Genomic DNA, 17,132 nt, shown 5'->3' with positions numbered 1-17,132 from the left:
TTCTTCTTTTGAGTAATTCCGTATTACTATAGCAGTTCTGGGAAACAGCCTCAGTTCTTCTGCAGGGGGTTTTTTGTTCGTTTGTTTTGGAGTTTGGTGGGTTTTTTTAAACTCACAAACATCTTTTCTTGTTTACAGCAGTACTGAAAATCCTAACGGACTAACTCCTACAGGCCACACAGAGATGCCTGGAGCTATGACAGTAGTTCCTTTCAGGACTTCAGGGGTGACCACAAGGGACAGAGGTACGCAGAAACTATAGAGACCATGCAAGAAATATGTAGCATACGGAAAAGGCTCTGAAATTACTTCCTGACATACACTAGCTGCCTAACACGTATTGTTTGAACACAGGAAAAGCTATGCAGGTGTGAAGGGGAAGAGTTTTGGGGAAGTACATAATTTGCCTACATTAAATGGTTTATGCAACTAAATGGCAAGAGTAAGCGCCAACTGTTGTTCTAGATATGCAAATGCTTTGGAAATTCCATCCCATGACTTAATTTACTTGATTTCTAAAAATACCAAACCTCTTAAATTATTATTCAACTACACAATAGGTTGCTAGCCTGTAAGCCAGGATTCTTTCTAGAGACAGCTTTTAAGCTCATGGTTGTGTTTTCACAATTAAAACCAGGTAAGAATCTTTATCTCATGGTCTTAGGTTACGTTCCCATCCTGTTCACACACATCTTGCTTTCTGTTTTGTCACAAGGACAGCTTAGATACTTTGTACTACCATTTCTGTCTTTTCATTTAATTCTTTTAGTTCCTCAATTCTTGTAATATTTATTCAACTTTCAGCTATTGTCAACAACTAAGTGCATCAAAATTTTCCTTTCTTCTTTTTAACTCTCTAGAGAGAAAGCTAAGGGGCTGGTGGATACATGAAGTTTAAAAATTTAGAACTAGAAACATTAAAAGTTAATGCTGTTAGTCCATTTCCTCCATGTTTTTTCATATCAAATATGCTACATTTAGAAGAAAGACTTTTTTGAATTGCCAGTACAATCAACTATGAAAAACAAAAATAGGTTTTTAACTATATTGTAGAATTACACTTGAATAATGACAACATATATATTTATATAATCTATATCTGTAAAATTTCTACTTGCAATAAAACTGAGATTGCACCATACCATGGGAAATGCCCCTCTGATCCTAATGCACAACTCCTGTTTATTCCATAGAAGAAACCATAAAGTGCACAAGGTAAGCCTTCAAAAGGCATGGTTTTGTGAGAGATTCTTATAGGTACCATCTGTTTAAATCATTAGAAAATAAACTTCAACATTTCACTAAAATTTGTTTTGTCAGCTCATCTCTAGATTCCGTTAAATGAATCTTCTGTCCCTAATACTCAGCAAAACAATTTAGAAAGGAAAGCATGTTTGTTCAAGAGAGGCTTAGAACAGAATACAAGGTCCAAATATTCTTGAATTTTGGAAAGTCTACTCCACACTTGTCGGGTGGGAGAGGGAGAGAGAGAGAGAGAACTGTGAGAAGCTGTATCAATATCAAAGTGAGGAGGACATTTTAATACTTTGCCTTTGCACCCAATGCTTCCCACAGAGCAAATAAATCAAGAAACCACTCCAATACCAAGCACCGCAATGAAAATTAAAAAAAAAACCATAACCCAATACTAAAAGCTCCTAAACCCTACAGGATATACTCTTAGAGAATCAACAGGGTGACACACCCTGATTTACCTGAAAGGAAGAAAATTTTTCCTGCTCTTTGAATCTTACACATGCCAGTGGGTTAAATTATGAGCCTTCGTTGCTTTGGCATTTCCTTCCCTCTCCATGGAGGCCCTGGTCTCCAAACGCTGAAAGCATCCACAGGAACAAACAAACAGAAGTTCTGAGCTGATTTTCGCACAATTGCTGAAAACCTGTAAGATAAAGGTGAAGAACATCTGAACAGATTATTGAAAAAGAAAAAAAAACCTGCAATATGAGGACACAAGATATTTCTTTCTGAATACAGAAGCCGCACTTGCCTAGCTATCATCCTTTACTATGAACAAACTTTCAAAGACTGTTTCTCTCTGGTACTCATGAGTCATTTTCTAACATCGCGTCTTTGGCGGCTTGAAGCATTTTGAAAGTGGAAAGCAAACAAAATTGCTTTTAATGCACTCGTAAGAGGGTACTTCAGGTTTTTTAAAAGCCATTTTTTCTCTATCTTTTAGCTGCTAGGAGGCTTTAAATGGGACCCCTGTAGGTTTTTGTCTGTAAACCATACGAGAGCATAAAAGCTTGGAAAACTTGCAGAGATTCTGAAGCAGGTTCACACAGCTTCATTGAAACTGTGTGTGGTTTTGAAGCTCACCAGGGCTCTACTCACCAGGAACCATTTAAAATTGCCAACTTAAAAAATAGATTTAAAACTCATAAAGGATTATGATGAAAACGTAAGACTTATTTTGTAGGCTCCCGGTTTGAAAGAAAAAAATACTTTTCTGTAAATAGGGAGGAATGGGTTTTCATTCTCTAAAGGTTTCGGGGTATTGTTTCTTTGAAAACACATATAGTAGCCTGAAAAAGGGATCAGAGTAACCTCTGTAAACACAGCCTGAATTAACCTGCATCAAAGTGATTTACCTCTATCAAAAGAATCAAACTGATCAATCCATTATACCAATACATGGTGGCTCAACTATCCTAAAAGCACTTGCAGGATTGTTACAATGGAATTGTGTCAGATCTTTCCCTGTCTTTGGAGGTGACTCTTATCAACCCATTTCAGTATCAATCAGAATAGCCAGCAAGAAAAGAAGGCTTGGAAAACCACCACTGCCATCCATAAATACCACGAGAAATGTGAAACTACTTTCATTTATATGAAGAATCAGTCAAATAAGATTTTCTGACCAACACCATTATCTCGCTATCACCAATTTCTCATTTTACATTGCAAGGTTTAGTAGAACTTGGTGCTGCAAAATAAAATGGAAAAGTATTGTTTTGAATGTTAAGGGAGACATGAAAAGTTTATCACAATAGGGTTTAATATGGCATTTCTTATACATATACAGTTGTCATTGAAGCCTGTGAGAGTTCTGTGAGGAAAGATTGCCAGACTGGATTTTTACTTCAGTCAACATAGAAATACTAGTGAGATACCAAGAAGTTAATGGACAGAAATGAAACTCTGTTTTTCATGTTTTCTGATGGCAAGCGGTACAATGGATGGACAATGTTTGGTATTATTTGAATTTGTTGTGGGACTGATTTTGCCACTAGTAGTTACGTTTAGCTTTTATACTCATTACTTATAAATTTTATACTCATTGATAGTGAAGAATACTCAGCAGTGCTGTTGATTTCAGATTAACCATTCAATATGTCAGCAGCTGTGCAAAGCCAGGGAATCAAGGTAGCTGTTCACTGGGATCATAAAGAACATGGGGTTGGTCATGGAAGCTTATTTTTCCACAATCACAATCAGCCATGGAATTAATTCCTAACTCAGGAGGGTCTATGTAACATCTCTTTTGTTAACTTATAACACTCCAAAAGCTGTTGACGTTTCTTCCTAGCATCTTATTTGGCCTAGGAATCCATTGGCCCACATCAAATAACCAAAATCTATAATACGTGAGCCCTAGCATAAGAGCAGGGGAGAGCAGAGATCAACAGTTTCCTAAGTCCTTGCAGCAGCTGAAATTTTAAAGAGCTCCCAGAGGGACACAGGAAAAGGTTCAAACCATGAAGAGGAAACAAAAACATTTACCCCTGTGTATTTGGACTGGAGGGGACAGAGGACTTGACCCCAAATCTAGTGACAGGAAGCAAAATACACTGACCAGGTGCTTAAAAGACTTTATTGCCAAAGAAACCACCAGTATACTCTGCCAACCTTGTGTGTACACTTGTAGCAATCTTCAGTGCTTCAGAAGAAGGTAGGGAGGGAAATGAAAACAGAGAAAAAACAAAACAAAACAAACAAAAAAACCCAAACCAAACCAACCCCAAACAAACAAAAAAAAAAAAACCACAAAAAGAAAACCTTTCAGAAGCCAGGGAAGGGAAGGGAAGGGGAATTCCTTCCTGGATCCTACAGGTAAGTAGCAATTCTGAAGCATGGCATTAATACAGCACAAGTGTAATGTAAACAGATACTCAAGTAGTCTCACTGTTTTTTTAAAAAAAAAAAAAAAAGAAAAAAAAAGAGGAGGGGGAGAGGTACTATTCAAAGTACTACTCAAAGCGTAAAGTCTGGAAGAGCACGGCCCATGGCTGGCATCTCAGTATTTCTTTTCCATCACTTGGACCAATTTGAAGAAAATCCCTGCAAAGAAGCTTTCATAAGATGGCATTTTTGTGATTCAGTATAGCACCAATATTCCTTTTGAGTTTTATAACTGTTCCTAGAACATTCTTGGCAATGAATTTAAACTTTTTGAAAGAGGTTGCATTTCACTGTAAATGGTTATCTGGTATTCACAACACAAAATAAGCATTTGAATATTTATTGTGAGCACACTGCATTTTAGGGAGAACACACAAAGATTCTTACCACAATTATCTTGTTCCAGCTTTAATATATTAGCTGTCACCTCTTTAACGGATCTTGTGAGAAAGGAAAGTTTCTTTCTTTAACTCTCTTTTCCCCCTGAACGCAATTACCACCTCATTCAGAGCTCTTTGTGTCCACCTAATCTCTCTGATTATGTCTCTGACACCACCACAATACTACATGACTGACATACCTGACAGCTGTGACTAGTGACAGAATACTCACAATGAAAACCAGCTCTATGCAGGATGAGTATTACCTACCGCCAGCCTCACAGAACAAACATGGAAGGAAGGTAGAAAAGGGGTGGGGGTATTTCACGACTAGCCTAACCCCTACCGATTTTTCCTCCTTTTAGAGCCAAACAGCATTGACAAGCAGAGCCTCTTTGTACATACCTACCTAATGAACCAATTGTTGGATGAACACAAAAGAATGCCCATTAGTATTTTAATTTTGAATTTATAGAGTAGAAAATGCATGTTTGGAGACCTGACTTACAAGTAGGACTTGATGGATCATTTTGTCTCTCTCCAGCCCTTTCATGCTTCTCCGGGTCATAACTCCCAGCTGGTGCTCAACTGTCAGATTTAGGCAGGTGGCAATAGATGAGAGCCTGTGAGGAAAGCCATACCTGAAAATGTCATTTCCAGACAACAAGCTGCCACTGGAAGCAAGCACAAGCTATTTCAGAATTCAGCATTTTAAGCCATAAAGACATGAAGTAGTGTTACAAATAATTGGCTAATACAATAGCAGTAATGAATACACTAACCAGGAAAAATATTAAGGCAGAGTGCTTTACAAAGTGTCTTATACTTTAAAAATTCCAGGTTTTTAAGTGGTATTTCTACATTAAGTGTTTCATCTTGTCAGCACTGACTTCCTTTTTTTCCCCACAAAAAAAAGGATGCGAATTTTGGGAATAGGGATGAGGCAGATTTTTCTAAATATACTGAATATTTAGAACAGACAATTTAGTTGCATCTTTCTGAGCTCTTGAGCACTTCAGAAATTACACATTCCCAGAGTCAGAGAGAAGAGGCAGAAATCAAACTAACATCTTCAAATTGGAATGTCTACAGGTCTACAGCCAAAATGTGCCACCCAGGCACCCAGTTTTCAGAGATAATCACATAATAGATTAATTTTCTGTAAATAAGTGCTTTATATCCATCTGATTTTACATCTAAAAACTGCTCATGTAAGAGTTTCCTCAGACAATCATACAGCAAAAATAAAACATGCGAGCTTGAATGATATGCTTAGGAAAGCTTTGTGGTCAAATGGTATGTTATTGAAAGCTGAATTCATTTTCTATCATAACTTTCTTATGCTGCGAGTATGGTGTTCATGCTGTTACTACAGATTCAGCACAACATTACATTAAGTCTGAAAAGGTTTAAGGAGGAGTTTAAGTAAATGAATAAAATGTTTAAAGAAAACCCTCTTTTTAATCCATCATGTTCCAGCTTGCAATACTTGTTTATTCTGTACTTTTAAGTTACCACTGCCTAGGAACCTGTAACGCAGATTCCATGTTACATGATGTACCAGTGAACTAATGCAGTGTTGTAAAGAAAAAAATTAATTAATGTTAATAAGCACATTGAGAAAAATCTCTTCTACTATTAATGCCAACTCAAATTTTCAAATGGGAAGCTAGAATCAATATTCTACTTAACTGGTAAATTTGGTGAGAAAATTGATATGATGCAAACATTGCCACTTTATTAACAGTCATCTTTCTTACTGAACATGAGGCATCACTGCAGGCAGGTGGATTCTTCACAGAAACTGATTATAAGACATGCATACTCTTCATCTGTGCTATACAGTGAAAGCACAAAGGCATGAACTTCTATTATCTAGTTTGGGGAGAAAAAAGTTAGAACAAGATAGCTGTGAATAAAAGTCAGGATATTCAATTACAGTCCTGATCTTACGTCAAATGCGCACTCTTTCATTAGCTTCCAAGGACTTTTGTTCCCATAATGCCTCTTCTCATTTCCAAAGATGCTGCAATATAGAAAGCTAACATACTTCACATACATAAGATACATTACCTACTAACCTCGTAGTGAACTCTGATAGCCCTGTAGCCCCCCCAACTCCTCCACAAATCATAGGAGCACGAGTATACCAGCATTTCACCTAACAGGCATTCCTACCACAGAAATGCCCAAAAGTCTTTAATACTCTACTTCAAAAAGCCACCACTGCCCTCAATAACTTACTTTATACACCAAAAAACCTTCACAGAATTCTCTTTATCATTTTAACCTTTTATATGATCAAAATAAGTTTCTAGACAGCCAGGTCTTGATATGCACCTTTACTAGGTTTTCTGAACACTAATTAGTTTCAGATGCCAGGGCAACAATCTCCAAAAAACACACTGAAGCACGTGTACAGAATGTATTATAACTCCATTTGTAGTCAATGATGTGAAAACTTTACAAAGCTGTTGAATAATTATGATTACTAATATCCCAATTAGGTTAGGCAGGTACAAAGACATCCTCGGTGTTAGACACTTAATGAATTTTTAAAAATAGTTTATTTCTGAATTTTCTCTCTGATTGGTCTTAAAACCAACAAGTAAGATTACCATAATTAAAGATAAATCATTTCGGGTTTTTTTGTTTGGTTTGTTTTGGTTTTTTTTAAGTTTGCCTGCCTGGGACATTTGAGCCAGTCTTCCCAGTCTGAGACAAAGGACTGCATCCAACAACAGGAGAAAATTGAAAAAAGTTTCAAAACTGACAATGACGAAAATGAAAGAAGAATAATACCCAAGGCTAATTCCGATTCTTTTATCAAAAGTATCATGGTTTAAACTCTTAATCCAATTTGCAGTCTTTGAGAATTGGTCAGAATTGTTCTATTTTTCTGTATCTCTAAAAGATGTAGAGACAGAGATCAGGGCTTCTTTATACTAAGCACTGGACAACTCAAAGCAAGATCATCTTGACTACAAGAGTTCACTACACAGATAGGGCAACCATGGGGAGAGGAAGCAGTGTCATTTTATGGACTAGGAATGGAAGCAGTTTGAAGTGACTTCCTCAAGACTTTTGAAGTCCCACTGATGTTCTCCCTTTGCAAGTAAAAATACATTGGCTATGCTCCAGCTCTTGCACCTTCATTACTGGGGAAAAACTTCACCCAGAACTGATGAATCAGCTGTCTATCAGACTTGGGCTTCCACTGAAGTACTCCCTTCCTCTTCCTCACTTTCTCTGCCTCACCAAAACAAACAAACAAACAAAGAAAATATCTGTCTTCAAGTTTGCATTGCACACACTAGAGCATACATTTTCCTGGAGATAATTTGCTTTACCCATATATGACAAGGTCCATGTCTAGAGATAATAATTATTGCCAATATGTCCACTGACTGTTATAACCATACCAAAATGGTATGGGGGTACTTAACTTGGAGGGGCGGGGAAGAAAAAAAGTCATGCACAACTTATTCTTCAGTAGGTAGGTTAATTACACATCATGTAGTACTAATACAACTTCTGTTAAACATTTGTGAAACAAGAGCCTAAGGAGTAGAACAACTAAAATATTAGAAGATCTTATATCACCTGGAATCATTTTGATTTGTCTTATGAATACAAGTATAGCAATACAATTCAAGCACCCAAAACATGCTGGGACAACTGCTCTAGGGATGTTCTTCAGCACAGAGTCTGGGTCAGGTTACCAGCCTGTAGCTTCCTCTTCACAGTGCAAAGAAAATCATTCTTACTAGAAGTGAATCAAGCAAAATGGGCTGCAAATAGATGCCAAAATATTTAGCATCACCTGCAAACCAGGATTCCCTTGGATAACGAGGGCAGGTCATTTGCTCATACTTGTTCTTCAAAACGTGTTTCACCCATATATATGTGTATACATTTATACACACACAAGCACAGTTCAGCAGAGTATCCACAGCAGCACATTCTGCGCCCTTTTCCTCCCTTATGTCCAATCCAGGTGGCAACATAGGAAAGAACGCATAACCATTCCTCCCACTTCTTGTCGTCTCAAGAATTCAAGAAAAGCCCACAACGGAAGTGTGAACAGGGTCCCAGACAGCAGCCCTATCATAGGAACAGCACGCAAAGACAATTCTGAATTTACACCAAATGAACAATTATTCAAAATTGAGGTTTCTTATTGCAATTCAAAGGCGCTCTTTTACAAAGACCACTATTTAGGGGGAAATTCTCTGTGACAATACTGACAGCTGTTTCAACTCCTTAGGCACAGAGAAAAACAAGACATCTTTTTAAAGCAGCTTGTCTTAATAATATAGAAGGAACAGAGGCTGGTCCAGCATCAAAGTCATGAAGGTTTAGTTCTATAAGATTGAAATTTGGAGGTAAAATAATCTGGAATAAACTGATATCACAATCAATCTTTGACAAAAATTTTGGATGTATTCTAAGAGTTATTTTATCCTTATGGAAACCAGTGTTATGAAGAATCTTCATAACACCACAGGAGGGACCGTCATCTAACCTTGTGGAAACAACTACTAAAAACGTCCTAGTGGATAGTAAAAGGTACAAAATCACATAGCTCTTATTAACAAATAGCGATGTTTCCTCCTCAGTGATCCAGTTTCCTTATTAACAGACAGTCATCTCTCAAAGCAACATCTTTTCACCACTGTTAGAGGCAGAATATTGGGTTAGATGAATCGTTCTGGAGGGCCGAAGGCAGCATGGCTCATGTTTAGTTTACACTGTTTTCTCATTGTTAGAGTTAAAAGCAATGCTTATGCCTGCCACTGAACTGTGTAAAAAGTTAGGGGCTGATTGTCAGATCATCAATCTGGTCCCAGCTTTACCAAATGGAGACGTGATATTAACAGGTCAGCTTCTGTACTGCAATCCCTCCCCCTGCTCCCCGAAGACCCCCAAAAAACTAGCATTGCCTAAGAGCAGGCAGCTTGATCCCTTACCTACAGCAAGGAATCCTCTAACCAAAGACAGAAATCAGGTAGAATCAAGTGTTAACACATAGATTTTATTTCTGTATTTACAATGCTTAAAATAAAATATATCAGTATCTAGCTATTCCTAATAAATCCAAAAATAGAAAACTTCCCTTTTCAATAAAAGTGCAGAAACATAAATTAGAACATGATAACTTCAAAACATATAATATTATTCCTCAGTGCTTTTACTATGAAAACAGATTTGTAAAACAAGCACCATAATTCATCTTACAGAAGACTTTCCATCAAAGCAGCATCACAGGGCAAAACAAGGAGGACGTTAGTACAGAAATGTAGTAGCAAATCTTTGAATATTTTAAATGGCATAAACTGTTATAAATTATTATAAACAATTATAAAACTGTTCTGACTATTTTTTTGCAATAGCTTTACCACATAGCCGAATATAAACTGAGCCATATTTGGTCGTCAGCACAACGAAGAGACCTTCAAATTTTCCTTCTGCCTTTGGCTTGAACTGGACTGGCACATTGATGTAATGATGGGATCTGTAAAAAGGCAGTTATGTGCATATTCATTGTTAATAAGAAAGTAAATCCTACCAGATAGATAAATTCTTGTCTAGTTTTGATTTTCACGAAAATAGTATATTGGATGTGCACTGGATCATCAAGTTTATTTTTATAGATTTGATTATCTGTTACTCTTCTGAGGGACTTCGACTGTAAAGGTCATTCTTTCCTACTGATTATACAAAGTACTACAATACTTTATCGCTACTAGTCTACCTAGATAAGTTTGGTCGGCCTCTTTGCAATAATATTGACAGTGCATAAATTATGTATTTAGAGCAAAGTTACTACATTTCTTCCCTTCAGAAGTCACGTGACAAGTACACTAAAATTTCCAATTCTTTTGGAAATTCCACCAATTTGAAGCTAGTAAAATAATTTGTTACTCCTAATTGCCTCCACATTAAGAAATATTTTGCTGAATCATTGCAAGTCAATATACCCATCCTCAAACAGTGTTTTAGAAATTTTACATTACATCTTTTTAGGTTATATAATTCCTCTTCTATTCAGATTGCATAAAAATATACCAAATGTAATGGGTGGCTGTCTTAATTGTCAAAAACCTAGAGTGAATGTTTTAAAAAATAAAAGCTATACAAGCAACAAGCTGGAAATGCTGAGTGGCAGCCTATTGGATTCCATAGCATCCAACGGAAATATCCAGCACTAACAGCACTAACAGACAGGTAATGGTAACAGGCACATATTGGAATAAGGAAAAATGAACAGCATCATTTAGTAAGACAAAGAAAGAAAAGATGGCTCTGTTTGCTTTTATTGTAGCTTCAGTTTTCTCCCCTTAACAGTATTTAGTATTATCCAACATCCTCTGGCATATGCTTATTTTCCCTATTTTTTCTTATTTTGTTCCTATCTTTTCATATTCCTTTCCTCTACACTAATCCAACCTATCATAATCAGTCTGTGCTCTTACCCTTCTCCCACATTTGGAAATCATAATATTGGCCCTACATATAAGCCTGATCCCAGCCTCGTTTGTTTAGTATCATCCTTAGTGCTAAAATAGTTACACTAACAAATGTATTTTGATTTTTTTTCTTTTCTTTTTTTTTTCCCCTCCTCTTTTTTAAACAGATCCTGGTCAATCAAGTAACTTAAGAGCACCCACTTTCAGAATAAAGACTGGTATGCTACTGTATTATTCTAATTGCGTTAATAAAAAACCAAAGCACTAATTATGTAGTACTGAGCTACAGTCAACAATACAGCAAAGGAATACAACCAGATCAGGGTTTCATGTCTCATACTTGATTGCCAAGTGTTGTATAACAAACCTGGCATGCTCTGTCTCTTTATCCATCTATTATATATGGGATGAAGATATTTACTCAGCTTAGTTTTTAAAAATCCATTTTATAAATTAAGAACATCAGTATGACTATCTGTAACAGATGCATTATAGTAGAAAACACAAATTTTAGTAAGAATAGAGTCTGAAGCTGCATACAACCAGGCCACCTGAAAATTTACAAAAATAGAAGTAAATTCAGTAGAAAGTCAGGAGGGATGCACAAGTCTATATCATCACCTCCAAAATAATATATGTATGCTTCCTTACATATCCTAACACTTACTCAAAAAGAACAATACAACCAAACTCAAACTTATACTATCAAAAACTTAACAGTAAGTTATGTATTGCTCTTTTAAAGAGATGGCCACATCTGGCTGTCAAATATTAACTTCCAGAATACATACTATATGACTTCAGTGATACTGAGGCAGAGCACAGTTTCTTAGCATATGACAACTATATTCAATTCCATTTGACCTCTAAATTCAGGTGTCCATTTGGTTGGTGCTATACACGTTATTGTTCTTCTCTAAAAGCAGCCGTAGTCAGACATTACTTAGTTTGTTTTGTAGCAGTCAGTTGATTTCTCACAATTGGGATAAGGCTCAACACACCTGAATTTTTACACTTCCTAAACCAAAGGGAGAGATGCTATTTTCATTTTCTTCAACTAACAAAATGGGAAAGTTCAGGCTTCAGCTACTACATAGCATAAATGTTCTTAGAAATGAAGCAACCTGGAGGATTTTTCTGAAGTACAGTAGCCAGAAACTAGTCAGGAAGAACAGTGTCAGGACAACCAGAATTCTCCTGCAATTAACTGGTTTTTTCTTAATGAAAAGTTTTACTTTACTTCAAACTTTTCACTATGCCTGCAATTCAATTAGTCTAAGAATACTGCATGGCCTTTACAGGTTGTTGCATCAGTTTCAAGTGGTATTTCTGAGAATTCAGGTATGTCTTCATAGACAAAGTAATACTGTAGTCTTTTAAACACAATTGCAGCAATAGGTAAGTTTAAAAGGAACAGTATGGGTAAGCTGCATCTAAGCCATAGTAACCAGATCTATCATCAATTAATAGTGACTCCTGACACTCAAAATAGTAGCTACTGGAAACAAAAATAATTAGTCAAGCAAAAAACAGTTTTACCTTTTAGTAATATCTGAAATATTTACTACCCTGTAATCAACTTATTCCAGATGGCTTTTTAAGGTAATACGATAAAACGCCTTAGTTTTCAAACTTTTTTTAGGTAGGCATAACCTGGTAGTCCTTCCAAAAACAGAACTTAGCCAAAGGTTTTTAAAAAGTCAAGTGTTTTTTAATGTTTCATCCATATGTTTATATCACTTAAGAGTCATCTTGTTAAAGGTACTCCCTCTGCAGTGAAAAAAGTTCTACTCTGAACTTTTCAATAGAACTCCTCTTTTGAATGCAAATTCCAGACAGAATTCGTTTCCACCCATTCTTTCCAGGACTTATAAGATTAGCTAAATGACACCTCTGTGGTTAAAAAACAAAATACACGCTTTAAGATATTTGGTGGAGGTTATTAAAATTCCTTTTCTTTTTTTATTTTTTTTTGGCTACAGTTTTGGTTGCAAGATACCGTGTTTGGATAAAGCCCATTATTATTTTCAACTGAGCAAACTGTGGTAAAAGAACCAGCAGTGCTATGTATTGGCACTTGTGCTCACATAACCAATTGACCATGAACTGGCAAGCCACTATACCAACTTCTGAAGGTCAGACTCTTGATACTAAATACAAATACAAACTTGCAATTCCATTATCCAGATTTAAAGCTTGATTACACAGGATTGCTTTCAAATTTGGCCCTCAAGTGAAGAGCGTGCAACAGATCATGTGTGCTGGTTTTGGCTGGGAAGAGTTAATTTTCTTCCTAGCAGCTAGCATGGGGCTATGTTTTGGATTTGTGCTGGAAACAGTGTTGATCATACAGGGGTGCGTTAGTCACTGCTGAGCAGTGCTTACACAGCGCCAAGGCCTTTTCTGCTCCTCACCCCACCCCACCAGCGAGTAGGCTGGGGGTGCACAAGAAGCTGGGAGGGGACACAGCCGGGACAGCTGACCCCAACTGACCAAAGGGATATCCCATACCACATGATGTCACGCTCAGCATATAAAGCTGGGGGAAGAAGAAAGAAGGAGGGACATTTAGAGTGATGGCATTTGTCTTCCCAAGTAACCGTTCCATGTGATGGAGCCCTGCTTTCCTGGAGATGGCTGAACTCCTGCCTGCCAATGGGAAGTAGTGAATGAATTCCTTGTTTTGCTTCGCTTGCGTGTGCAGCTTTTGCTTTCCCTATTAAACTGTCTTTATCTCAACCCATGAGTTTTCTCACTTTTCCCATTCCCTCCCCCATCCCACTGTGGGGAGAGTGAGCAAGCGGCTGTGTGATGCCTAGTTGCCGGCTGGGGTTAAACCACACCACCATGGTTACTACAATAACACTTTTTTGGTCCAAAAAAATAGGTAGGTGGTACTTTCTAATTTCACGCTCTTATTTACAGACTAATATTGCAAGTTCCTGCAAACAGTTTTCTTATCCAATTACTTTTGAACATTACTTTGTAAGATGTCTGGTTAACCTAGTTTAGATGGAAACAGTTAACTGTTAACTGGCTTTCTTGAAACTCTCCTTCATGCTGTTGTCAAATAAAAGCCATTTAAAGAGTTCTTTTAAACACTTTTTTAAAAGCATCTATCCAAGCCAAGTAATTATTCTGTGCTTTATGCTCTTAAATGGGAGAGTTTCTCCAGAGTGCTATGTTGACTTCAGGTAAATGAATTTTAAAAAAAGCTAGGAAAGGACAATATTCACAACTGGAGAAAAAACAGCCAAAGTTACTAGAAAAAAAGGTAGTAGAATGTTATTAGAAAGTGCAGTATATTCAGTTGATAACCTTTAGAAACAGTAGACTGAATTTTAAACTTGTTAACTCTACTTTGGATAAAAGCAATAGGAGTTTATCACTTCTCACAGAAAATATACCAAATAGCTTTTATAGCATTCCTCAATATTTTTGAAATGTTTAAAACTTCACTGGAAGAGTGAAGTTACTCATCTTTTTTTCCAGGGACAATCAAGTCATCCTGTCCTTTGTCTACAGCTATACAGCCTCAGACAGATCTAGCCAGTCTTCTTTATTTGGACAGATTTTATCTTGGACACATAAAAAACCCTTCTGCGCCATCTGATGTGACGTATTTAATAAAAAGATGCCAGTTAAATACAACCACTGGAACACATGCCTAAGTGGAGTTATAACATTTTGCACTGAAAAGCAGCCTCAAGAATACCTTGAATACCTGTGGCTAACACCACCACAGCCCTGTCTTTATAATAGATGCTAAGTATCATTGGCAGACAAAACTAGATTAGGAGCCAGAGTATCTAGGTCCATTTATGATTTTGCTCACAATTTCTGTTCCGTATATCCTTAGTTTCCCCATCTTTAAAACAGAGACCTGTTTAAACACTGAGAATGTATGCTGTATGACTTCTAACAAAATGGTTGCATTTCTGTCTTCCTGACAATCCCACTGTTACAGATGAGCACGTGAAATGCTATACTTCTTGAAAAGATGACTAATAGGACTGTCAAATACTTGTTGTAATGAACTCTAACGATGACTGGGTTTATTCTGAGGGATTGTTATCACCAACTTGAAAATTCCTTTTATGCAGGTAATATGCTGAAATACTTGGTATGACCAGGCAATTCCACTGGCTGCTCAAACCTTGTATTTGCAGAGAATCTTTGATGCAGCTCTGCAGGTTTGTCAAATTAGAAGCATGATGAAGGCAATTTGCTTGGTCTGTTGTGCAGGAAGTATAAATGGAAGGAATGACTTGATTGTGCACAGCATGCCAAATGGTTAAATGAAGCATTAGGCTTAGCATTAAAAGCAGCAGCACTGTTAGAAACAATTTGCAGGGAAGAAATTGGCAGATGCAGAAATAACTGTGTGGGCTCATTCTGCTTCTAACCAAGATTACAGAGTACAGCTTTGCAAAAAAAAAAAAAAACACCACCACCTTTAACTAGACAGCCAGAATGTTGGATATTTATATCTACATTTTAGCACTGTACATATAGAGAAGATATTTATCTTACTGAATTACTTGTTCAATTTTTTTGTTAGGAGAGAATGTTAGCATATGCGTTACTCACCTTAGAGAGTATTTTGAGTGCTTGATGTAGAAAGGCTCTCTGGGACTTACAAATTTCAGCTGCAATTTAATACAAAATGCTTAAAAGCGCACTATATCTAAGCCTATCATATTCAATTTATGACATGCTTAAGATAAATCAGGTCACTTACAACTACAGCGTTACACAGACCCAGGGTTTAAAAATAAAAGCATGCCCACATTTGTGCATAGTAAGAAAAATTCACATCTCAATATTTTAATGAAGTTAAAAAATAAAATAAATAAAATCAGGATAATTACAAATCTATGCAAAATCTACTATATTTTCAGTTGCAAACATATTACAAATACACTCAGTGATTCCGTCAGACAAAAGAAAAGAGAAAAATTACAGGAGAGCAAAGTTCTTCAAATATAATATTGACTTTTGAAACTAACAAACTAAGACTTGTACTACTGCGATCTTCTGTCAAGAGTAAAAAAAAAAAACAGTGCAGTTGAACTGTTGGAAGGACTTATGAAAATGTATTTAAAATAAAGTCTGTCAAACTTACCAAGTGTGTTGTAAAGGAATTATTCCGCAAGTTGACCTTTAATGTGCATGATTCCCCAACTCTAGTTGGAGGAAAAGTGTACAGGTCTTCTGGTGCATATATCCCTCGAGTTATCTCATTTTGTCTAATTTGAAAAAAGGATTTAAGATATTAAGATTTCCTACTTACGTAGTCTGGATATATTGATAGCATACTTCAACATAACAGGTGTATTTTGTGAGACTAAATCAGGAAAAATGGAAAGATCCTGAAGGCATCAACTCTGTCACCTTAAATTTTATAAGCAATACATTTTAGCCAGAAAGAATTACGAAAGCATCACTGTGGCATAAATAAATGTACATTTACTTATACACACTTTCACAATCTGAATTTTCTCCCAATATGCTTTACTAGAGAACTAGACTCTTCTCAGAGATGCCATATTTCATCAAAACATTTTACTCCCCTGCCATATTCACATCATCCCATAGTAAAAGAACTGGAAATCAACTTAAGACTGAAGAACAGCAAGGTGAAGACATGCAGTACAGTGGCCTTCTCAGAAGAGACTTTACAGTTCTATGGAGTTTCCAAAAGGGGAGTGTACAAAAAGCATACACAAGATTCTACTGCTGATACCAGTTCATTTACAACAGCAAATCGTGGTTAGGCAACTTAGAAAACAAACTGAAAAGAAAAATGGCCTGGGAGATGCCATTAAGAGGTTTGGCAAGTTTGGTTTTTGCAGCTGTTTACTCTTTAACGTAGAATCATAGGATAATTCAGGTCAGAAGAAACTCAGGAGGTCTCTAGTTCAACCTCTTGCTCCAGACAGGGTCAGCTCTGAGGTCAGACCAGGCTGCTCAGGGCTTTGTCCCGTCAGATCCCGAAAACCTTCAAGGACAGAGACTGCACAGCCTCTCTGCGCAGCCTGTTCCACCACATAGCTGTCCCAATGGTAAAAAAGGTTTTGGTTGTGGGGTTGGTTTCCCCCCCACCACCCTTTACCCAGTTGCAGACTCTCTTGTTTCA

The 17,132-nt window shown here is 36.9% G+C and overlaps 1 protein-coding gene across 1 annotated transcript in view; it reads right to left on the bottom strand.

Moving 5' to 3' along the window:
- Positions 1 to 613: 613 nt before the first annotated feature.
- Positions 614 to 17,132, bottom strand: part of CEP192 (centrosomal protein 192) — a 103,680-nt gene continuing 87,161 nt past the window's right edge. Inside the window, exons 53-58 of the mRNA XM_075140805.1 lie at positions 16,119 to 16,242; positions 15,584 to 15,642; positions 9,923 to 10,038; positions 6,284 to 6,398; positions 5,032 to 5,146; positions 614 to 1,900 (exon numbers count right to left, since the gene is read on the bottom strand). Of these exons, the coding sequence (XP_074996906.1) occupies positions 6,361 to 6,398; positions 9,923 to 10,038; positions 15,584 to 15,642; positions 16,119 to 16,242 (337 nt within the window). The 3' untranslated portion in view covers positions 614 to 1,900; positions 5,032 to 5,146; positions 6,284 to 6,360. The remainder of the gene's footprint in view (positions 1,901 to 5,031; positions 5,147 to 6,283; positions 6,399 to 9,922; positions 10,039 to 15,583; positions 15,643 to 16,118; positions 16,243 to 17,132) is intronic.

Source organism: Calonectris borealis, chromosome 2 (assembly GCF_964195595.1).
Source record: "Calonectris borealis chromosome 2, bCalBor7.hap1.2, whole genome shotgun sequence".
NCBI lineage: Eukaryota > Metazoa > Chordata > Aves > Procellariiformes > Procellariidae > Calonectris > Calonectris borealis.
The sequence above is the reverse complement of the archived record's forward strand: the minus strand, read 5'-3'. Positions and strand labels throughout refer to the sequence as shown.